The sequence below is a fragment of the Prionailurus bengalensis genome, chromosome D3 (genome assembly GCF_016509475.1).
Source record: "Prionailurus bengalensis isolate Pbe53 chromosome D3, Fcat_Pben_1.1_paternal_pri, whole genome shotgun sequence".
Taxonomy (NCBI): Eukaryota; Metazoa; Chordata; class Mammalia; order Carnivora; family Felidae; genus Prionailurus; species Prionailurus bengalensis.
Genome location: NC_057356.1, coordinates 40664841 through 40689655, shown reverse-complemented (window position 1 = coordinate 40689655; position 24815 = coordinate 40664841). Strand labels below are relative to the sequence as shown.

General features: G+C 37.8%; 1 protein-coding gene across 3 annotated transcripts in view; it reads right to left on the bottom strand.

The window, feature by feature from the left end:
* The window catches only part of MYOM1 (myomesin 1), a 155590-nt gene that overhangs the window by 106911 nt on the left and 23864 nt on the right, over positions 1-24815 (bottom strand). For all 3 annotated transcript variants that reach the window (XM_043558400.1, XM_043558399.1, XM_043558401.1), the window contains 2 exons: positions 5723-5863; positions 543-900 (listed from right to left, as the gene is read on the bottom strand). In XM_043558400.1, coding sequence (XP_043414335.1) covers positions 543-900; positions 5723-5863 — 499 coding nt within the window. The remainder of the gene's footprint in view (positions 1-542; positions 901-5722; positions 5864-24815) is intronic.

The following is a 24815-nucleotide window of genomic DNA, read 5'->3' as shown; positions in this document are numbered from 1 at the left end:
GAGTTTAAAACTACCAAGTCTGTCTTTCTTTGACACACACTTTTTTTTATTTAAAAAACTTTTTTTAATGTTTATTTTTTTTTTTGAGAGAGAGAGAGACAGAGAGACAGAGTATGAGCGGGGGAGGGGCAGAGAGCGAGGGAGACAGAATCAAAGCAGGCTCCAGGCTCTGAGCTGTCAACACAGAGTCCAACATGGGCTCAAGCTCACAGACTATGAGATCATGACCTGAGCCAAAGTCAGACACTTAACTGACTGAGCCACCCAGGCACCCCTTTGACCCATACGTTTTAATGTCTTTATCTTTGTATTCTTTCTTTTTTTTTTTAATGTTTATTTCTTTTTGAGAGAGAGAGAGACAGAGTGCAAGCTGGGGAGGGGCAGAGAGAGAGGGAGACGCAGAATCCTTGTATTCTTTTAGTTTTGTTTCTCCATAAGACTACATATTTATTTTTTCAATTGAAACAAATCAATCTATATGTACACACACAATGGTACATGCATTTCTGCTTTTGTAAATTATATTAAATTTCTTTCCTTACTGTTTTTGTCAGCGACAGGCGTTCTGCCTTCTCTCGAATTGCAACTTTCCTTGACTTCTTCTCAAAAGCTTCCTCCTGGTGAAGACTGGACGTAGACTCTTGGGATGCTGTGGACCGTTTGGATACTGCAGAATGTTTGGATACCACGGACTCTTTGGATGCTGTAGAATGTTTGGATACTGCGGACTGTTTGGATACTGCAGACTGTTTGGATGCTGTGGACTGTCTGGATGCTGTGGACTGTTTGGATGCTGTGATTCCTTCTTCACTAGCAAGAAGATTCCTTTGGGCTATATAGGCAGCAGCTTCTTTAATTCTTTCTTCTTCTGTATCTGTAATTCCACTGACATGTACTTGACTAAAATACAATAAGAGCAAAATACAGATATTATGGGTGGCAGCGACAGGACTGTCCAACTTTTACTAAGTTCAAAGTACATTGTGTAACATGCCCAAAGAAAACCTGACAAAGAAAAACTTGGTAAATCAGGATCTAACTGTTCACATACAGAAGGGATCACCACCTTAACCAGTAATGGTAACAACAATAATAATACCTATTATGGCCATAGTGTTGCCAAGTGCTTTTTGTATATATTATCTCATTTTATGTCCACAACAACCCTATGAGGTAAAGTGTATCATTTCTATTTTAGATATATAGTAACAAGGCTCAGAGAAATTAGATAACTTGCCTCAGATCATTTCATTGGTTTTTTAGAGTGTTTAAATATGATTGAGTCTATAATAAAAGACTTTCCTTTTAGAATAGATGATATTGTAAAATGAGATATCGCCTGTGTGCCTGTGATCCTGATATAAGACTATGTGCTTGATCTGAATTCTATAACTGAGTTGATGTGATGCATTGCTCAGAGCTGTTGCATATACAAATAAATTCTAAAGTTATGGGGAGGCCTCATGCCTACTGGGTTTCTTTCTAAGATAATAAAAGTTATTTGGGGGTGCCTGGGTGGCTCAGTCAGTTAAGCATCCGACTTCAGTTCAGGTCATGATCTCACAGTTCGTGGGTTCGAACCCTGTGTTGGGCTCTGTGCTGACAGCTCAGAGCCTGGAGCCTGCTTCCGATCCTGTGTTTCCCTCTCTCTCAGCCCTTTCCCCACTTGTGCTGTCTCTCCCTCAAAAATAAATAAACGTTAAGAAAAAATTTTAAAAAGTTATGTGTGTGTGTGCACGTGTAAACATATTTAATGAGAGCTTTTACTTATGCAGCCCTGATAAGAAAAATTGACCAAATTTGCATTTAAAGTGGTGATATTTATAAAAGTGACTTGTTTTTATTCATAATTGATGATGATGGCAGAGTATGAGCGATGGCAGAGAGATGATGGCAGAGAGATGATGATGATGGAATGGTAACATCCCAAAATGCTTTATAATAGAAGTTGTGCTATAATTTATTAATGTTGTTAAACATATTTAGATGATTTTTAACCTCCTTCAATACCTTTGTTGTCAACCCCAACGGTGAGGAAGTATCATGATCATATTGAAGATTTTCTTGAAATTGAGTCTCCTTAGGCCTCTGAAGGCTGAATTTTACCTTTGATTTTTCTTACAAGAATAGTTACTTAAAATTTATGCAAATACTGGCATTATGTTTTTAAGTTCCTGGTACCTGAATCTGTGTAGTTTGCTGAAAAATAGGGCTCAACATTTGCCCAAGTTTGAAATTTCTCATGGAATTTTACTAAAACATCTGATAAGATTAGTCCACTTTGTTTCTTACTAAACTTAGTGGGTAAATTTTAATTTCTTTTTCCTTATCTCTATCTTTCTGAATATTAACAAGGTAATATTTACTAACTCAGTAACATATACACTATAATTTAGGTAGAGAAAAAGGAAGATGGAAGATTTTCAGTTCAGAATCTTGACATAATTACCTCTAATTTTTTTTTAATGAGATAGGAAGTGAACGAATTAATAAGTGATTATAAAAATCATCATGAGAATCTGCTTGGAATTCCATACAGAACTAAATATATAATAGAGAGGTTTAAAATGAACTTTGTAAAATGATTCAATATATATAATAATAGATTATATTCAATGCTAGCCTTGCCCTGAGTTGAGACAACTCTTAAGTAAGAGAACTTTAAGTTTGAGCTCACATTATCTCTGACAGTAGACATGTTGACATAGCTCTAGAGAGCAGAATGAAGTCCTGGTCTCTTGCCTTCTCTACTGCAAATAAGCTAAACCTCAGGAAGACTATAATTATTTCATAAGAGACCTCAAATACATTTAGGAATATTTTTTTCACCCAGGACACCAGGGGTATTTTTCTTTAAGTAAATATAAGTGTATGTCAGTGATAACCCTGCTATAATCTGGGTACAAGAACAAGAATATGATGCTGATATGCTGACAAAAATAAACTACTACAAATTTAAGATGAATTTAAAACCTCCCCAGTACTCGATCTCTGATGGTCTCAACTCAAAAATCTGCCGGTGACACAAAGTTAACTCAATTTATCTGAGAACAAGAATTGAAATTAAAAAAAAATTTTTTTTAATGTTTATTTATTTTTAAGAGAGAGACACAGAGAGACAGAGCACGGGGGCAGGGGGTGGTAGGGAGAGGCACAGAAAGAGAGGGAGACACAGAATCTGAAGCAGTCTCCAGGCTCTGAGCCATCAGCACAGAGCCCTATGCAGGGCTTGGACTCAAGAACCTTGAGATCATGACCTGAGCCAAAGTCAGACACTTAAGCGACTGAGTCACCCAGGTGCCCCAAGAAGTGAAATTTTAAAGTGCCATCCAGAAGAAATGGTATTTCCCAGAAATACATTATAATTGCAGAGTATATGTATGTATGTTGCATCGGCCAATCCCTAGAGGACTCCTGGCTCTTCCACTGCCAGCCATGTCACTTTCAGCAAGTCACTGAGCCTTAATTTCCTTGTCCATAAATTGGTATACTAATACCTCTCTAGGGCTGCATTGAGGATTTAGCAAGATAGTCTACATAAAGCATGTAGTATGATTCCCAGAAAATAACAGGTACTTAACAAAGGTTCATGTCTGTCCCATCCTCTGAGATTAATACTGTCAACACCAGTAGGAAGTGTTATTTTCAACACAGTAGTAGAATACAGGACATGGCTCCATATTAAAAAAACAAAAACACTGGAAATAAAACCCAGAAGATAAATTTTTTTTTGCATTTTCTTTTATCACTGTTTGTTTTGTAAATTATCATTTCTTGAGACTGGCCCTGAGGAGACAAATTGGTTTGATTTAGGAGAAAGAAGGCACTGAAAGTAAGCAGCTTCATTTCATGTGGTAAAGAGATGGAGAGGTATGCCATGCAGGTTCATGATTAGTTAATATGCTTTTTAAATATATTTTTTTTAAAACAGAGTGGTAACAAAGCAGAAAATAAAACATTCTACTCCTCTAGCCTAGCCATCTCCTATAAAGAATAGCAGTGTATATTAAACGAACTGTGAAGAGGCCAAGCCTGGGCAAACATACTTAGCAACATATGTATATTTCAATGGAAAGTTCACTTTTTTTTAAAGTTTATTTATTTATTGGGGGGTGGGTGAGGGGCAGACAGAGAGGGAGAGAGAGAATCTCAACCAGGTTTCATGCTGTCAGTATAGAGCTGAATGCAGGCCTTAATCTCAGGAACCATGAAATCGTGACCAGAACTGAAATCAAGAGTTGGATGCTTGACCAACTGAGCCACCCAGGCGCCCGGGAAAGTCTACTTTTAAAAAAATCAGAGATATCAGGGGTGCCTGGGTGGCTCAGTCAGTTGAGCACAGGTCATGATCATACAGTTCTTGGGTTCGAGCCCCACATTGGGCTATGTGCTAACCGCTCAGAGCCTGGAGCCTGCTTCAGATTCTGCGTCTCCCTCTCTCTGCCCCTCCCCTGCTCATGCTCTATCTCTCTCTCAAAAATAAACACTAAAATACAAGAGATCTCAAAGATATCAAAGAAAAAGCTAAAAATAGTATATTACTTATCCCATTACCTTCCTAATCAGAATCAGAACAATTATGACATTAGTATCTGAAACAATTCCAAAAGGAACCGTCAGAGAAAAATAGGAAAAACACAGGGAAATGGAAGAAGGTCACCAACAATGACAACCATGTCATTCCTACTGAATTTCCTGATGGCATTTTGCCCTTCATTTTGAATATAGCCTTAGCTCTGTGGATATAGCTCTCCATTCACAGGAAAATAAACAGGGAAGGCTCTGAAGGTTCCCATTAAATTTTAATCTGGTGTCTTAAACAAGTTTCAAGATTCTTCTCTATATTAAAATCATTCCAAAAAAGTTTATATTTTTTAAAACACACACACACACACACACACACACACCTTATGAACATTAACAGCATTAACGGACTTGTGATTTAGTGATTATTTTGTGAGTTTGCCTCACAATACATAGTAATCTGTTTTACATTAAACAAATATAGCACAGGCATTCAAATTATGATGCCTTTCTTTTACTTAGTCTACCTTATCTAAGGTTTTTTTCTTCCTAATGAATAATAATTAAAATCACACTGTCGGGGCACCTGGGTGGCTCAGTCGGTTGAGCGTCCTACTTCCACTCAGGTTCTGATCTGGTGGTTCATGGGTTCATCGGGCTCTGTGCTGACAGCTCAGAGCCTGGAGCCTGCTTCGGATTCTGTGTCTTCCTCTCTCTCTGTCCCTCCCCAACTCTCGCTCTGTCTCTCTCTCTCAAACATAAATTAACACTAAAATTTTTTTTCAAAATCACACTGGCAACCACAATAGTTTCCCTCTACCTAAATATAACATCTGATTTTTTTAAAGTTCATCAAACACTTTACGGTTTCAAACCTTTCTTTCTATTCTACCTATAGTGACTATATACAGTGTTCAATCACTAGCATCCAATGCTCTCCTTCTGATTTCAACCAGTTACATAATGAGAACTAAGTTTCTCTTCTGTCATGTAGCCATCCTAGGTGGGGGCAGATTTTCACAATGAACACATCTCCCTCAGTGCAAGGTGCCAAAGTTCCTCAGAGCTTTCTCAAGGAAAGTTTCTCAAGCTTTCTCAACATTGTTCAACAAATGCTAGTTGCAATTATTATTACTACCTGGCAACACCTACTCTTCACTTTCTAATATTTAAAGCCAGGAAGAGAATACATACGTACCGTCCGGAGAAAATAGGCACCATATAGTCACTTGGCAGATTTTCCTTCTCCTCCCCAGACAGAAGGCTTTTCTTGGCTCTCTTTGGTTGGGGGCTCAACTTGGATGAATAATCTTCTAACATCAGACTGGAATCTGTAAGTCTGAAACAAAATCCCTAATATTAGATAATAACCAAAAATTGCACTGAAAGTATTCAAAATGCTTACAAAGGGAAGTTTTAACTTGGGGGGGAGGTTTCACAGAATCCTAGATTTCTAATATTATAATATCTTTTATCTTTAGAACTCAAGTGGAGTGAGAAAGTCCTCAAATAATGCACTCTATATAGACACAAGAGAAAAATAGGTCTATGGTAATTTCATAGCTTTTTCCCCTTTAAAGTTTCAAGGGAAAACAGCAGTGCTTTTGTAATAGTTCCAAATACCCTTTGCTGTTAACATTCAAATTTTAGACAATCTATAAAAATGGTTTTATCCAAGTCTTTTCAGGGCACTGATAAAATGCAAAGTGTTCTGGATAGGGAACCATTCTCCCTTCCCCACCAAAACATTTTGATGGAGGACCCCTAGGTTCAACTTTGAGGGCTCTAATGTAGTATAGACAGACTCCTCTGTTAGAAGAAACACAAGTTCATCAAACAACAGTTAATATCTTTTATGTGAACACACAGTGTTGAGCAACTCAGACAATGATAGGGGTGTGATAAAGAAATTTGGTCAGTTCTGTTGTATACAAAAATGTGCTCATGCACGCTGGTGCTTTTTGAGGTAGATATTATTCTAATAAAAAAATGTATTAGCATGGTGGAAAACATGAGAGAAGAGGTTGCACCTAGAGAAAAGGATTGATAAAACTAAAAGTACAGTCTTTAGGAGCACCTGGGTGGCTCAGTCAGCTGTACTGACAGCTTAGAGCCTGGAGCCTGCTTCAGATTTCTGTGTCCCCCCCCCCCCACCTCTGTCTCTGCCCCTCCCCCACTCACTCTCTGTCTCTCAAAAATAAAAACATTAAAAAAAATTTTTTTTTTTTTTAAAATTTTTTTTCAACGTTTATTTATTTTTGGGACAGAGAGAGACAGAGCATGAACGGGGGAGGGGCAGAGAGAGAGGGAGACCCAGAATCAGAAACAGGCTCCAGGCTCTGAGCCATCAGCCCAGAGCCCGACGCGGGGCTCGAACTCACGGACCGCGAGATTGTGACCTGGCTGAAGTCGGACGCTTAACCGACTGCACCACCCAGGCGCCCCTAAAAAATTTTTAATAAAAATAAATAAATGCACAATCTTTATGTAGCTCTTGAATGAACTGAAATGCATTTTCATTCAAATATATAAAGTGGTCATAAATTTCAGGAGTTCAGGAATCTCTCAAATTAATCCATGGATTCATGTTAAAAGCCCCTGGTCTACATTGTAATGAAAGATATCCACAATAGGGACCTCTACCAGAACTGTGTGTACTATCCTTGTAATTTGAAATAATTCTAAAACAAAATGTTAATACTAAAAAGTCCCCTTGTCCACAGAAAATTTGGGGGAAAAGTGAAGCCATGTGTGTGATGGGTCATGGGAAAAGCAAGCTGCCCAGTTGAAACAGAAAAACCTTCCAAACCATCCAAACCTGACCTTTTCTCAATCTTTAAGAAGCATCAGGAAAAGCAAAGAGATGACTGAAATCAAAGCAGAAGACAGGCCAAATGCACACATAGTGCGAAATTAACACATAATAATGCAAGCAAATCTATCCTCTGCTAAACAAGTAGCACCGAATCAAGGGCTTCTAGAGAGTACAGAGGTGGGTGCAGTGGCTCTGGGCCTGGGGGTACAGGGTAGGCTACTGTCTTTGATCCCCAGACTGGAGTGGCAAACTTCTTCCTCTCCCACTAACTAGCTCCTCCCCTAGGGTGAATAGCTATGTCCTAGTCTATGATCAGCATTAAAATTAAAGGTTAGAACTTTGAATTCAAGCTTGTGGATTGGTTACCAATTGGAAGGCTGAGTGAAATTTGTTCCTGGCTGCCTGTTCCAGGCAGCAGCAAAATGACTGCATTCTATACCCCCAGTAGATTACAAAGTACAGGCTGTGCTAATGCAGGTCTAAGTTTAAAGTGCTATTTTCCTTCTCCTCTTTAATTAATTACCATGCAAAATAAAATTAATTTTAGAATTTAAGAGTTACCTTTTCTCCTACTTATACAACATTTGCATTTTTCATTTTACTCTTGCTTTTCTTTTAAAAAAATTTTTTTTAATATTTACTTATTTTTGAGAGCGAGACAGAGCATGAGCAGGGAGGGCAGAGAGAGAGGGAGACACAGAATCTGAAGCAGGCTCCAGGCTCCGAGCTGTCAGCACAGAGCCCGATGTGGGGCTTCAATTCTCAAACCGTGAGATCATGACCTGAGCCAAAGTCAGATGCTCAATGGAATGAGCCACCCAGGTGCCCCAACTCTTGCTTTTCTATTTTTGCTCTTTTTTACTTTCATTCTGTCTATAGTCATTCTTATGAGATCATATTTTCAACATTTATCTACATCAAAATGGTTATGATTTGTCATTCTTTTTGTTGTATTGTTGCTCCTTTTTTCTGTCATTTTCTCTTTAAGATGATTTTTTTTTAAAGTAGGCTTCATGCCCAGCACGGAGCCCAACATGGGGCTTGAACTCACGACCTTGAGATCAAGACCTGAGTTGAGATCAAGAGTCGGATGCTTAACCGACTGAGCGACCCAGGTGCCCCTAAGATGAATCTTTTAAATGATGCACTTATCACATAGAATGTACCTGAATGTCATTATTCCATCTTTACAGGTAAATCACAGCAGCTGGTTTTTAATATTGAACTTTATGGTAAAGATTCATGGCACTATCATCGATCTCCTGTCATTTGTTATTTGGAACAAAAAACATTCCAGCATTATGATGTTTTGTATTATATAGTATTATTTAGAAAATCCAGGCGTGCCTGGGTGGCTCAGTTGGTTAAGTGTGTAACTCTTAATTTTGGCTCAGGTCATGATCTCATGGTTGTGAGATGGAGTCCCACGTGGGGTTCAGCACAGAGCCTGCTTGGGATTATCTCTCTCTGCCCTTGCCCCGCTCATGCTTGCTCTCTCTCTCTCTCAAAACTCAAAAAAAAAAAAAAAAGAAAGAAAGAAAGAAAAAGAAAATCCAAAGTACTTAGGAAAAAATCTTTGTTATGTTCTTTAAAGTTTCTTCAAGCTTTTAAATACTAATAATAAATAAAAAGCATGTGAGGGATTAGATGTTAAAATACTATGCCAACAGACTATTTAGCAATAACTCATTTACTGAAGATAGCAAACAAAACTAAATCAGAGAAACATCAAATTTTAAGGAACTGACTATGTCATAATCAGTCCAAATAGTTATTTGCAGAAAACCATCAATAGTCTATTTTGTTATGATCCGTGAACACTGAAGCCCAACATCTTACTCTATTGAATTCTGAAGCTGAATGTTTTTACAGGAGAATATTTTAAGTAGAACATGTAAAATTTAAATTTCTTTGAATTTAAATCAAAAGATGAAATAAGGTTTTGCTAACCTCTTGGGTTTTTAGTTGTATCTAAATATTGAAAATAATCCTCTATCTTACAAGTTCATTTCTGAGTAGACACTAAACTTGATATGCATGGATCTATTTGGGTGTTTTCTAACTATTAAAACTACAATTAATGTTCTTTATGTACTCAGCTTAAATCGTGAAGCTTTCTGAATTTCCATTTATGGAGGCAATGAAATTAAGCGATGGTTAAGGATTGATTTGTGTGTGCATACATGCACACACACATCTATAACTGTGTCTATATTTTGGCACTCTGCTACCAATTGGGGTATGTCCTGTTAATATGCCTAAAGTTAACAGAATTTAAAGAAATATCATGGTGTGTGTGGCATCATCACATCTACAACCAACAGCATCACAGAGAAGGGATGTAGCCAAGCTCTCTCCGGAAATATTTCAGGAACTCAGAAAGAGGCTTAGACCTTCATCCAATTCAAATACTGAACAACAACCAAAGACAACATTCTGCTATTACAACTTCATAATTATACTTTACAGGAAAATAAAGAACAAAACCACTTATAGGAAGATATCTCAAGGATATTTATAACAGGATCCTCATTTTATAGTTTGGAATACACAGAATGTCTTTGTAACTTGCCCATGTTCACACAGCAAGTTGGTAGTGCAAGAAGGACTAGCACCCATCTAGGTCAGTGTTCTTACCACTATACCAGTGGTCTCTAACTTTTGTGACTGAGCACTCCCAATCCAAAAATATTGGGGGCATGCCACTTATATACGTTTGTTTATTTGTAAGTTCTATGCATATACTACTATATAAATAGTCTCACTCACTCTATGAAACATTCAATCAATAGAAACATTTTAAAGACCAAATCTCATGTTTTTGAAAAACTAGTAGTGCTAACTAATATTTCTTCCTATGCTTCCATGGTTTGCCTTTGTGGATATCCCACTTTGGAAACCATAATACCGTATCACACTGCCTATACTGACTTCCATTGTGATTTGCTATTCCTTAATTTATTCATAGATTATGAAATCATCACAGTTCAGTTGAAAATATAGCCTTAAAAAACTCGTTAGATTTTACATGAAGTAAAATCAGTTCCTTAAAGTTATGTTTGTAATCATCATGTAATTTGGGGAAACTGTCCTAGTTCTCCAGGATGAGAAACTTTATTTATACTTACATTAAGTAGGGATCTGCTTACTGGCTATAGTACTTTCTGAAAATGTGATAACCTATTGGCATGTTGCAGAAAAATGATGGGCTGTAGGCATTGTCTTTTGTTGACACTGCTCCCAAACCTAGCCTCACCCAGCCCTATTTGCTCAGGTTATACTGCATTATTACTTGATCTTTCCCACTGCCTATGACCACCCACGGAGAGGGATAGTCTATAATCTTTGTATCCATACTCTATCCACTTTGTATCCACACTGTGCCTGATGATGTTCAATAAATGTTTATTAAATGAAGTGAAATCATTCATTCCTGTATTTACCCTAGCTCAGTGATTTTCAACCTTGGCTTCACACCAGAATCTGCTGAGGAGTTGTTAAAAATGACCGATGCAGAGATGGGACTTCTAGTATGGTGGAGTGAGTACTTCAGCAGTTACTCTCCCCCAAAAGCAATGATAAAAATGGATACAAGTGTCAAAACCAACCCATTCAGGGCTCTGAAAATCAACCAAAGGCATACACAACACTGAGAACTAGTTATTCATAAAAAAGCCACTGAACTTTAGGTATGAACAATGGAAGTATGGCATTCTGCCTAGCCCTCTCTGCTCCCCCCTCCCTTAGCTCAGTTTATAAGGTAGTTCTACCAAAGTAGAAAAAGGCATGACAATCAGAATGTTCACTGCCAGAGGGGGCTGACTTGATTTGCAGCAGGGTATGATAAAACTCCATATCCAGAAGCACTGTGGGAAACACTAGCAATCTAAGTAGTAAACAAACAAAGGAAGACCAGAAGCTCAGTTAGCCTCAGGTTCCAATCATGGTTAGGACAAGCAGCAGACTGGCATAATCAGCCAGCAATTTAATATATGAAATTTATTGTCAAATTGGTTTCCATACAACACCCAGTGCTCATCCCAAAAGATGCCCTCTTCAATACCCATCACCTACCCTCCCCTCCCTCCCACCCCCCATCAACCCCCAGTTTGTTCTCTGTTTTTAAGAGTCTCTTATGGTTTGGCTCTCTCCCACTCTGACCTCTTTGTTTTTGTTTTTGTTTTTCTTCCCCTCCCCCATGGGTTTCTGTTAAGTTTCTCAGGATCCACATAAGAGTGAAAGCACATGGTATCTGTCTTTCTCTGTATGGCTTATTTCACTTAGCATCACACTCTCCAGTTCCATCCACGTTGCTACAAAGGGCCATATTTCATTCTTTCTCATTGCCACGTAGTACTCCATTGTGTATATAAACCACAATTTCTTTATCCATTCATCAGTTGTTGGACATTTAGGCTCTTTCCACAATTTGGCTATTGTTGAGAGTTCAGCCAGCAATTTAATAGGAAGATCTTGGAAATAAGACTACCACAGGGGGCCTTCAAAAGTTCTCCATATGCCTGCATAGAAAAAACTGAAGAGGATGCAAGCTATCCACACATCATTGGTTGACTAAGCCTGTGTCCATGTACAGAAGACAGATAAGAGAGTCTAGACTAAGCAAAGCCAGGAAGTATGTATTCAAAAGTTACCTGAACTTTAAAGAATTTTTTATTAAATTTTTTAATGTTTACTTGATTTTGAGAGAGAGAGAGAGAGCACAAGTGGGGAAGGGCAGAGAGAGAGGGAGACACAGAATTTGAAGCAGGCTCCAAGCTCTGAGCTGTCAGCACAGAGCCTGACATGGGGCTCAAACTCACAAACCGTGAGATCATGACCTGAGCCAAAGTTAGATGCTTAACCAACTAAGCCACCCAGGTGCCCCAAGTTACCTGAATTTTAAATGTGCTCACCAATATACACGCAGATCTAATGCCAGAGAGTGAACTCTTTTGTTTGAGCACAATGTCTGGCCACTCATTTACAGGTCATTAATCTATGCACACACAAGTTGATCCCTATGAATTTAGGCTTAAAAATGAGAACAATAATTTAAAAGACATCAGCAGTCACACAGTGCTGGTAAACAGATCCTATAAGTACATTTAGACAAGTTATTAAACAAAACCAAAGCATAATGGCAATACATTTAAGGGAAAATTCAGAATCCAGAATTACTACAATATATTTTTTAACATGTCCAATTCTAAACAACAACAAAAATTATGGAACATGCCAAGAAATAGGAAAATGTGATCCACACCAACAGAATAAAACAGTAAATAAAAACTGTCTCTGGGTGCACTCTGATGTTGGATTTAACAAAGACTTCAAAGGAAAAATTATAAATATGTTCAAAGACTAAAAAAGGAAACCATGTTTAAAAATTAAAGGAAAGTATGACAATGACTCAAAAAAAGAGAGAATGTCAACAAAGAGAAATTATAAAATAGAATCAAATTTATTTAAGGAGCGCCTAGGTGACTCAGTCAGTTAAGCATCTGACTTTTAATTTCAGCCCAGGTCATGATCTCACAGATCATGAGTTTGAGTCCCATGTTGGGCTCCTCACTGACAGTGCTGAGCCTGCTTGGGATTCTCCTTCTCTCCCTCTCTCTCTGCCCCTCCCCCACTCTCTCAAAATAAATAAATAAACTTTAAAAATAAATAGATAGATAATAAATTGTTAAAGGGACTCAAAAAAGATTTTAGAAGAATAAAGAATCAGTGAACTTGAAGATAAAAATTATCCAATCTAAAAAACAGGTAAAAGAATGAGTAAAACTTTTAAAATTTTCAGAGATCTGTGGGACATCATCAAACATTCCAATATATGAGTAATAGTAATATCATAAAGAAGAGAGATAGAGAAAGGGTAGGAAAATATATTTAAAGAAATGGCTTAAAGCTTTCCAAATTTGATGACAAATATTACTCTATGGATCCAGGATGCTCAACAAACCCAAGTAAGATACACACAAAAGAGATACAAACCTAGATAAATCATAGTTAAACTGTTGAAAACCAAAGTCAGAGAGAAATCTTGAAAGTAGCAAGGGTACAATGATTAATCACATACAGGAGAAAAATATATTAATGGTTGACTTTTCATCAGAAACAATATATCCCAGAAGGCATTGATATGACTGAGCTATTTAAGTTCTGAAAAAAGTTAGTATCTATATCGAGGGGCACCAGCGTGGCTCAGTCGAGTGAGCATCCCACTTTGGCTCAGGTCATGATCTTGCAGTTTGTGAGTTCGAGCCCCACATCAGGCTCGCTGTTGTCAAACTATCAGCACAGAGTCCACTTCGGATCCTCCGTCCACCTCCGGCTGCCCCTCCCCCACTTGCAAAAAAAAATATATTAAAAAAAAAAAGAATTCTATATCCAGAAAAACAAAAGCAAAAAAAAAACTATTGGGTCTATACCTAATTAAAATGCTTTTGCATTGTGAAGGAAACCATCAACAAAATAAACAGGCAATCTTTTGAATGGGAGAAGATATTTGCAAATGATATATCCAGTAAGGGGTTAATATCTAAAATATGTAAAGAATTTATACAACTCAACATAAAAAAAAACTGATTAAAAATTTGGCACAGGATCTGAATAGACATTTCTCCAAACAGGACATACAGATGGCTCAAGAGATGTTGAGCATGAAAAGATTTTTTTTTTTTAATTTACCTACAAATTAGTTAGCATATAGTGCAACAATGATTTCATTAGTAGATTCCTTAATGCGCCTTACCCATTTAGCCCATCCCCCCTCCCACAATTCCTCCAGTAACCCTCAGTTTGTTCTCCATATTTATGAGTCTCTTATGTTTTGTCCCCCTCCCTGTTTTTTTTTTTGCTTCCCTTCCCTTATGTTCATCTGTTCTGTGTCTTAAAGTCTTCATATGAGTGAAGTCATACGATTTTTGTCTTTCTCTGACTAATTTCGCTTAGCATAATACCCTCTAGTTCCATCCACATAGTTGCAAATGGCAAGATTTCATTCTTTTTGACTGCTGAGTAATAGTCCATTGTATATATATACCACTTCTTCTTTATCCACTCATCCATCGATGGACATTTGGGCTCTTTCCATACTTTGGCTCTATTGTTGATAGTGCTGCTATAAACATTGGGGTGCACGTGCCCCTTCAAAACAGCATACCTATATCCCTTGGATAAATACCTAGTAGTGCAATTGCTGGGTCATAGGGTAGTTCTATTTTTAATTTTTTGAGGAACTCGATACAGTTTTCCAGAGTGGCTGCACCAGCTTGCATTCCCACCAGCAGGGCAAAAGAGATCCTCTTCCTCCGCATCCTCGCCAACATCTGTTGTTGCCTGAGTTGTTAATGTCAGCCATTCTGGCAGGTGTGAGGTGGTAGCTCATTGTGGTTTTGATTTGTATTTCCCTGATGATGGGTGATACTGAACATTGTTTTATGTGTCGGTTGGCCATCTGGATGTTTTCTTGGAGAAGTGTCTATGAGCATTAAAAGGTTCTTAACATCATTAACCATCAGGGAAATGCAAATCAAAACCACAAGATTATTGCCTTACACCTATCAGAATGGTTAGAATCAAAACGACAAGAAATAACAAGTGTTGATGAAGATGCAGAGAAAGAAGAATCTTTGTAAATTGTTGGTGGGAATGTAAATTGGTAGAGCCACTGTGGAAAACAGTATAGAGACTACTCAAAAAATTAAAAATAGAAATACCACATTATCCAGTAATTCCACTACTGGGTATTTAACCCCCCCAAAAATGAAAACACTAATTCAAAAAGATATATGCACCCCTATGTTTACTGCAGTATTATTTATAATAGCCGAGATATGGAAGTACCCCAAGTATCCATTGATAGATGAATATATTAAAAAATTAACTTATATATAATATACATATAATATATAATGAAATATTAATCACCCATAAAAAAGGATAAGATCTTGCCATTTACGACAACATGGATACACCTAAAAGGCATTATGCTAAGTGAAATAAGTCAGACAAAGACAAATGCCATGCGATTTCATTTTATGTGGAATCTAAAAAAGCAAAACAAACAAAAAGCAGAAGCATACCTATAAACAAATATAAAAAACAATCTGATGGTTGGCAGAGGGAAGGCAGGTAGGAGGATGGGCAAAATGGCTGAAAGGGAGTGGGAGATACAGGCTTCCCATTATGGATTGAATAAGTCATGGAGATGAAAGGTATAGCATAGAGAATATAATTAATGGTATTCTAACGGTGTCATATGGTAACAAATGGTAGCACTTGTGGTGAGCACAGCATAACGTATAGACTTGTTGAATCACCATCTTGTACACCTGAAACTAATGTGGCATTGTGTATCAACTATACTTCAATGAAAAAATTCTATATCTAATAAAACTATCACTCAAAACTGAAGTCAAAATGAAGACATTCCCAGACAAATGAAAACTGAGAGAATTCATTGCTAGCAGACCTGCCTTACAAAAAGTGTTAAAGCAAATCCCTCAGGTTTAAAGAAAATGACACCAGGGGCGCCTGGGTAGCTCAGCCAGTTGAGTGTCTGACTTTGGCTCAGGTCATGATCTCACAGCTCTGTGAGTTCGAGCCCTGCATTGGGCTCTGTGCTGACGGCTCAGACCCTGGAGCCTGCTTCGGATTCTGGGTCTCCCTCTCTCTCTGCCCCTAACCCACTCGCATTCTGTCTCTGTCTCTCTCAAAAATAAATAAACATTAAAAAAAAAATTTAAAGGAAATGACACCAGACAGTAATTTGAATCCACACACATACATACTCTTCTTTGTGAAGAATACCACAAAGTAAATATTTGGATAAATGTATTTGCATATATACATTTCCATTCTCTTCAATACTTTGAAGACATAGATTGCATAAAGCAATAGTTATCATACTGCATTGCTGGGTTTATAATATTAATTTTAATATATATGACCATTGTACAAAGGACAGGGGAGGAAATGAAGCCACATTGAAGCAAAGTTTCTCTGTTCTACCAGTATTAAATTAGTATACATCTGAAGTAGAATGTGGTAAGTTAATATGTGCACTGCAATTCCTAAAGCAATATCTTTAAAAAAAAATGTAGTTAAGAAACAATGAAATTAAGTGGTACACTAAAAATGACTATTTAACATAAAACAAGGCAATAAAGGAGAAATAAATGAACAAAGGATATGAGATATACAAAGGATATGAAATATATAGAAAAAAAAACCCAAAAGTAGCAAACATAACACCAACCATATTAGTAATTTTATTAAATGTGAAGGGATTAAAAACTCCAAGGAACAGCAGATATTGTCAGAATGGGGATTTTTAAAAATCCAATTGCAGGCTGCTACAAAAGCCCCATTGCATATCCAAAGACACTTAGGGGCCCCTGGTTGACTCAGTCAGTAGAGTATGGGACTCTTGATCTCAGGGTTGTAAGTCTGAGCCCCATGTTGGGTGTAGTACTTCTTTTGACAAAGAAGTAGAAAACTTGTGTATTGAAAATGACAAAACATTATTATGATAAGTGAAAAAAGATCTGAATAAATAAATATTCCATGTTCATGGACTAAAAGATATTATTAAGAAGGCACATTTTCCAAAATTTTTCTACAGTTTCAACATTATTTTTTTTTAATTTTTTTAACATTTGTTTACTTTTGGGAGAGAGCATGAGTGAGGGAAGGGCAGACAGAGAGGGAGACACAGAATCTGAAGCAGGCTCCAGGCTCTGAGCTGTCAGCACAGAGGCCAATGCAGGGCTCAAACTCACAAACTGTGAGATCATGACCTGAGCTGAAGTCGGATGCTTACCGACTGTGCCACCCAGGCACCCCTCAACATGATTCTTATCAAAATCCCAGCAGATTTTTTTCTTTGTAGAAACTGCCAAGGTTATCTTAAAATTTATACAGAAATGTCAAGGAACACATAGGCAAAAGATTTTTTGTAGAAGAGGAACTGAGTTTGAAGACTTATATTCACCGATTTAAAACTTTTTATAAGTAACAATTTTAATTAATTCATTTTTGATAAAGGTGCTAAGGAGTTAAAGGGGGAAAGAAAACCTTTTCAACAAATGGTGCTGGACCATTGTATATCCATATGTGAAAGGATGAACTTAGAACGTTACTCAATATCACATGTGTAATTTATTTAAAAATGCATCAAATTTCCTTTGTTTTTATACCTTTTATTTTAAAAATATGTTTAACGTTCCTTTATTTTCAAGAAACAAAAAGAGACAGAATGCAAGTGAGGGAGGGGCAGAGAGAGAAGGAGACACAGAATCTGAAGCAGGCTCCAGGTTCTGAGCCATCAGCACAGACAGCAGGGCTTGAACCCACGAACCGTGAGATCATGACCTGAGCCAAAGTCAAACACTTAACCAACTGAGCCACCCACGCACCAAAAAAATGGATCAAATTTCTACATGTAAAAGTGAAAATTATAAAACTCTTAGAAGATAAGAGAAACTCTTTATGATATTGAGTTAGCCAAAGAGTTCTTAGCGATAACACCAAAAGAATGATTCAAAAAGGAAAAAAAAAGGAATGAATTAAACTTCATCAAAATTGAAAAGTTCTGGCCTTTGAAAGACACTGTTAAGAGAATGAAAGGAATGAGAGAAAATATTTTCAAATACATATCTAATAAAGGATTGTATGTAAAATATTCAAATAACTCTGACAACTCAATAATAAGCAGAAAAAATCCATTTAAAAATATGCAAAAGAAAAAAAGAAGCAAAAGATTTGAACAGGCTTGTCACCAAAGAAGATATATAAATGGCTAATGAGCATATAAAAAGATGGTCAACATCATTAGTCATTAGGTAAGTGCAAATTAAAACCAAAATGAGACCCCACTACCTACCAACAAGAATGGCTATAATAAATAAGACAGAAGGTAACTAATGTGGATAAACTGGAATTCTCATACATGGCTATGGGAATGTAAAATGGTACAGTCACTGCAGAAAACAATTGAATAGTTTCTCATAAAGTTAAACATAAAGTTAGCATGTAGCTGATATTTTAGAAGGTGCTGGAGAAAGGTAACTTCAAAAATAGCCTTTCAAACTGTGTTATATGTAACAGTACCACTGAAATTTTCACAGGTTTATTTTTTAACTTTCCTTAACAACTTGATTTATTCAACAGATCCTATAAACATATTTATTCATATTCTACTGTGTGCAAAATACTGTGCCTGACTGGGGTGGGAGGGAGATATAAAGAGAAATTAAAGACCCTTGCTTTCTCAGAGCTTTACAACTTGCAGGGGAATAAATGCTACCAGGCCTGACATGTCGTATAATGTCCATCAAGGAAGAAAGCACAAAAGGACAGAAGAAACACAGGCAGATACGCAGAAAGAGCCGTGCAAACAAAAGTTGAATTCACAGGCTTGAGAGACAACTTCCGTCTGGGGTTACCAGGGAATCCTTTGTGGAAGAGCTGGACATTGAAAGAGGGGTAGGTCATCCTGGGATGACACAGTGGTAGGTGCAAAAGCTTCAAAGTAAAAGCTCGATTTTTATTGCTGACTTATGTATGTGTCGTCGTTAGACTTTACTGAGTGGTCACAAAAGAACCGAACTCACTTTTATTATTACAACAATTTTCCTTTAAAACTGCATCTTCGTATATATTTGCAACTTATTCCTGTTGCATACAAACAAAATGCTCAGCTGTTTACCAGAAGAAAGGGAGAGGCAGCGGTTTTAGTGAACTATGGGTCATCCTTCTCGGCTGTCTTCACTCAGCTAGTCAGCGACTCCTTGGGGGCTTCTGGTATCTGAAGCCCTATCTCTTTCATCTTCAGCACCCCCCGGAGGGTCAGGAATAAGTACTTGAAGTTTGCAGTCTCTCTTTTCATTTCTACTTTTCCATCAGTCATATCTCCCTCTTGCAAAACTTGAAAGACAATACTTTCTTTGGGGTTTTATGAAAAGGTTGTTTCGGATCTACTTTTGATTTAGAGTAGCTTCGTTCTATGATCCTCCTTTGATATGGGTATCATGTCAGGCTCAACACTTCTACTGACCTTTCAATTCTCCTGTTTCCCAATCCGAACACTTATGGAGGTTTCAGGAGAACATCAAAGTTAGACAAGTAGTAGACTTTGAGTCCTTTCTTTTTTACTAATACACTTTGCAGAAAAGGCTTCTAATAAGATATAAGCATGAATTTTGTTTGATTAACATCACTCTTGAAATTTACTGATGTGTAGCGCCATAATAAGTAAACATTCTTGGTTTTTTGTTTGGTTTTGCATTATTTACCTTACACTTGTCTTTTTTCCCCTTCTCCATTTCACTTTCTCAGCCATGAAAATATTTTTAGTTTTAAAAAAAAATGTTTAGTTATTTAAATAGGAATGTAGCCACAATTTTTTTCTTCTCTTTATTGCTTTATTTTTTCCATTATTTAAGTTTCCATCGATAATTAACATTTTATCTTCCTTTTGGTAATTTTCCACAGCTAATGTATAGCCGTGAGCTAAAAGCAAATACCACGGAGGTTTGAACCACTTTTCAACATGAATGTAGAACAGTCATGTGTTCTAGAAAAGGTGAAGGAGTAAAACACTGAGAGATTTAAATCTTTTGTGGTCCTTCTCTACACATACCCTTCAGTTTTTATCCATTTATGACTATTTTAGAAATTAACCCAGATTATGGCCTATTTTTAAGCAGAAGTGAAAAGGTTTACTCCATAGTTCCTAGATATTATATTATGCACGACACTTGAAGGAGATGCCTTATAAAGTTTTAGTCTGTGAACTGAAAATTGTCCAGGGTTTTAAAAAGTTAGTCTTATTATTTATAAGGCATCCCAGAAATCCACATCCCACCCCACTTTGAGGATGGTCACTGTGGTTGCATGGAAGTTACCCCCCTCCTTTGAGGTGCTCTTGCTTTCTCTTGTTTCATCTAGAAAGGCTGCTGTGGAAAAGGTCAAGCCTGTTGCTACGGCTCCCATGGGCTTCCAGAGTTCCGAAATCTCTGTAGGGAAGCTCAGTTACACTCTACTGCCCAGCCAGCCAGGAACAGAGCTAACATTTCACATTGGAGCCTGGGAGGTACCACTTTGCCCCTTTCCACCTTTGGCTGACCCATTCTATTCCTACTCTACTAAAGGACCTGCCTTCCTTCTCACAGGATGGTTCACCTGTCTGTGGAAGATGAATGCCATTCTGGAGGTATCTTGTATCATCTAAACTTGAATTTAGCCTGCAAAAGAGCCCAGCAAATAACGGTTTTGAGTGACAGGGCAAAGCACAGGTAACAGAATGAATCACATCCTACCTGGACTCAGTGTAAGTACCTGTGAAAGGAAGGGCTTAAGTTAGATGAGCTTTTGGTCTCTTCCTGTTTGACCATTCCACAGTTCTGTGGATCCACAAACTGCTGATAATATGAAGCGGTATTACCAGGAGTGACAGTCCCAGTTCTCTCCATGCAAACAAGCCACATGTTTATAGCAGTGATAGTAGGGACAGGAGATTGACATATGGTGAAGGCTACTCTCCTTGGATTCAGGGATTCAGAACATAACTCAGTTGGCTTATAAAGAAGTAATCGGCAGGGCACCTGGCTGGCTTGGTCAGCAGAGCATGTGACTCTTGATCTTGGGGTTGTAAGTTTGAGCCCCATGGTGGGTATAGAGATTACTTTAAAATAAAGTCTTTTTTTGTAAAAAAAGAAGTAATTGGCAATAAACTTGCCTATTTCTTGGGGGAAAAAAGTAACTGACTTTTCTGCTTTCATTAGATTTTTCTCTGATCTTTTTCTTTCATATGGGAAATAATGTAACTCGTCATTTTCTTAGTATTTAAAATGTGGAAGACAAATCCCAGAACACTGAATTGACTTTTGTAATCCAGAAACTGTGGTGCTTTTTCCTTATATACAATAGTTAAGCTTTTATTTAGAGATGAGGCTATAAGACTATTTCTAGAGGAGAAAAGGTAAGAGTAGGCAACCTGGACATATCAGTGGCTTTCCAAACAAACTTCATTTCCCATAACTGTCTATAGTTCAATAATTTTTTGTAATTCATATTCGGCCGCTTGAATCTATAGGTGGACCTAAATCCCCATACAACTATGGTTATTTCAGGTGTTTTTCCTATTAAGTACCATAAAAAACACTAACAGTGGAACAATGTACTTCATTGGATCTTGGGGAATGAAGAATAAGGGTATGGTTTTACCATCACTATACTGCCTAAAGAGATTCTCAGAAAATTCATTGAATAACAAATCTACATGGATCTTTTTGCAGCCTCAAAACTATGTGGCTATGGGAGTTGAAAAGCCCTGTGACAAATCTGGTAGAAGTAAGAATTCAGCAAAAGCTAATAAATCCAAAAATATGTTCACCATATCCTTTCTGACTGCCCATCTGCCCTGCCTGGACTACAGCACTGGCCTCCTATCTGGGTGACCTGCTTCTGCTCATGCACCAGTCTGTTCTCCACAGAGCAGCCACAGTGCTCCTGTCACAACTAAAGTCAGATCAAGTCATTTCTGTGCTCAAAACTTTCCCAAGACTCCCTCTAACTCAGAATAAAAAATTCTTACAATGGCCCACAAGGCCATTTGGTTGGCCATGCCCTGTCCATTTCCTTTCTGACATCTTCACGTACTTTCCCCTCACTCCTCTGTTCCCTCAGTGGCCTCAATGCTGTTCCTTGCTGAAAGGACTTGTAGTGGCTGTTCTCAATGTCTGGTGCACCTTTCCCCCGACAATTCCCTCTGCTACTTCACATCTTTGTTCAGGTATCACCTTCCTGAGGAGGTCTGACTACTCTACTTAAAATTCCAACCTGCACCCCCACCCACATACTGATGTGTCTTAGCCTACTCGATTTTTTTATTACTTCCATAACATCTATTACCTTCTAGAGTGATATAAAATTCAAGGCCCTTTTGATTATATTTATTGTTTATGGACTGTCTCTCCATGCTAGAACATATCCTCCATGAGGGCAGGAATCTTTGTCAGTTTTGTTCAGCAATCTATCCTAAGCACCTAGAGCAGTGCTTAGCACACAGGAGGCATTCAATAAATAGTTAGTGAATGAATGGACAATACTTAAACCTCAGTGACTGTCCCCATGTGCTAGCTATTACATCAAGTACTTTATGTGATTATTTCTTTTAGACTTCCCAACATGAGGGATAAACATTTCCCCCATTTTACAGATGAAGAAACTGAGAGGTTAACTAGCTTATCTGAAGTCACAAGTCTAACTCCAAGTAAGCACAGCCTGTTTGACCCCAAAGACTATCCCCCTTTGCATTATAACATCTGGAAACGAATATGTAGAAAATGGGATACTAATCTGATGCCAGCAGCTGAGGTCAAGACACAGAAATGTCCACAGGCAGTAAATTTCTTTGGTAACATCTTTTGAAACCACCCTAGGGTGGGAAATAGAGCAAGTTTTCAGGTCCCCCTCTGTCCTGCTGTAATCAAACCTGCCAATAAAAGACAGAGGCTTCTGTGTTCAGTGGTCTCTATTTTGAACATTGGTATCTTCTGTCTGAATTGGAATTGTTTTGAGCATTAGCATATTCTTTGCAAACTACAGTAGTTTCAAAAGAGGTTATTACTTGGGTAACCACCAAGGGTAGTTTATCAATGTGACATGAGTGTAGGTAAGGGCATAATTTAAAGTTAGGCAGAGGTGTGCCTGGGTGGCCTAGCTGGTTAAATCCCATACTTCAGTTCAGGTCATCATCTCACAGTTCATGAGTTCGAGCCCCACATAGGGCTCTGTGCTGACAGCTCAGAGCCTGGAGCCTTCTTTGGATTCTGCCTCCCTTTCTCCCTGCCCCTTCCCCCACCCTCTCTCTTTCCCTCTCTCTCTCTCAAAAACAAATAAATATTTAAAAAATTTTTTAAAAACAACAAAATTAAAAAAAATAAAGTTAGGCCGAATATCCCAGAAAAGTTACTCATGCCTCAGTTTTCTCATCCCCACACTAGTGTCTTCTACAGTCCTTTGTGAGTCACTATGTCTGATTCTAAGTGACAAGTTAAAAAGTCTGTGAGGTTTCAAGTTTGGCATTCATGAATGCTCCTGGATCGATTGTTCCCTATTCTGAATCTTGTTATTGTGGTGCTCAATGGCTTTTCTAGTAGGAGGGCAAATAAAAGGAAACATAATGAAAAATTATATATTGCCGCTTCAAGAAAAATCTGGTGGCTATGAGGTGAAGGGGAGTTGGCTGATCATAACTGTCACTGGGTACTCATGGAAAGGGTGGGGGGCTTGGGGTACGATGGGGGTTAAAATCATTATTCTACCATTTCTTAGTGCAAGGGAGAAAATTTGTTTAGTCTACTTGGGCTCTAATTTTCTCATTTTTATTCTTTAATGTTTATTTATTTTGGCAGAGAGAGAGAGACAGAGAAGAGAGCACAGGTGGGGCAGAGAGGGAGAGAGGGAGGGAAAGAATCCCAAGCAGGCTCTGCACTCTCAGCACAGAGCCTCACGAACTGTGAGATCATGACCTGAGCCAAAAGCAAGAGACCCATGTTCAACTGAGCCACCCGGGCACCCCAAATTTTCTCATTTTTAAAAAGAGAATAATAATTTCTACTTCTCAGGGTTACTGTAAAGATACAGTAGTATAGAGGATACTGTGCTGAATTGCATCATATGGGTTGAATTTCAACTGTTTAGAATCAAGAAATTCAATATCTACCATTACCACAGGGTTGAGGGACAACTCTAAATCCCTCCATCATCCTACAACTATGCTGTGTTGTCTCTGCTTTTTGAAAGTTATTCATTCCTACCAAGTGTAACAAAATATTTCATTTATTATTTCCATCTTAATGTGTGATCCAGCTTACTGAAAAGAAAGTTACCATGATTTCCATAATATCACACTCCCTATAAACATCTGCCTTAATTCATCCTAACTTCGTATAATATTGGTATTGGGAAAGGGACCCTCAGGCCACACGCTGGGTTGTCTGATGTTTATATTCACACTTTCTAGTGCAGCGGTTCTGACCTTTGTTGAGTCACAGTGTTCTCTGGGAATCTGATAAAAACTACGGTCTTTCTCAGCAAAAACAAATTCTCAACTGTGCCTAATTTTGCACATAATTTCAGATCAACCAAGACCCTGTTGAAATCTATTCAAGGATAGAAGTTAAGAACTCTTGCCGAATGATAGTTATAAGTACCATTTCTCCTTTAATCACTGATAGTATTTGTGGATTATTTGCATGAAACAATAATCTTGTGTCACTTTGTCTTCCTGAATTACTTTAATTTAGGGGTTTTTTTTCACTGTGACTAAGAATAAAGGCATTTATAATAAGTGTTCCAGGATTTATTTTATAACCCTTGGCTTACAATTCAATTGGTAACTGATCTGTGCTTATAACCACATTGACGCTGAACGAGCCATTGTTCCTAAGATTTACTGAGGTCA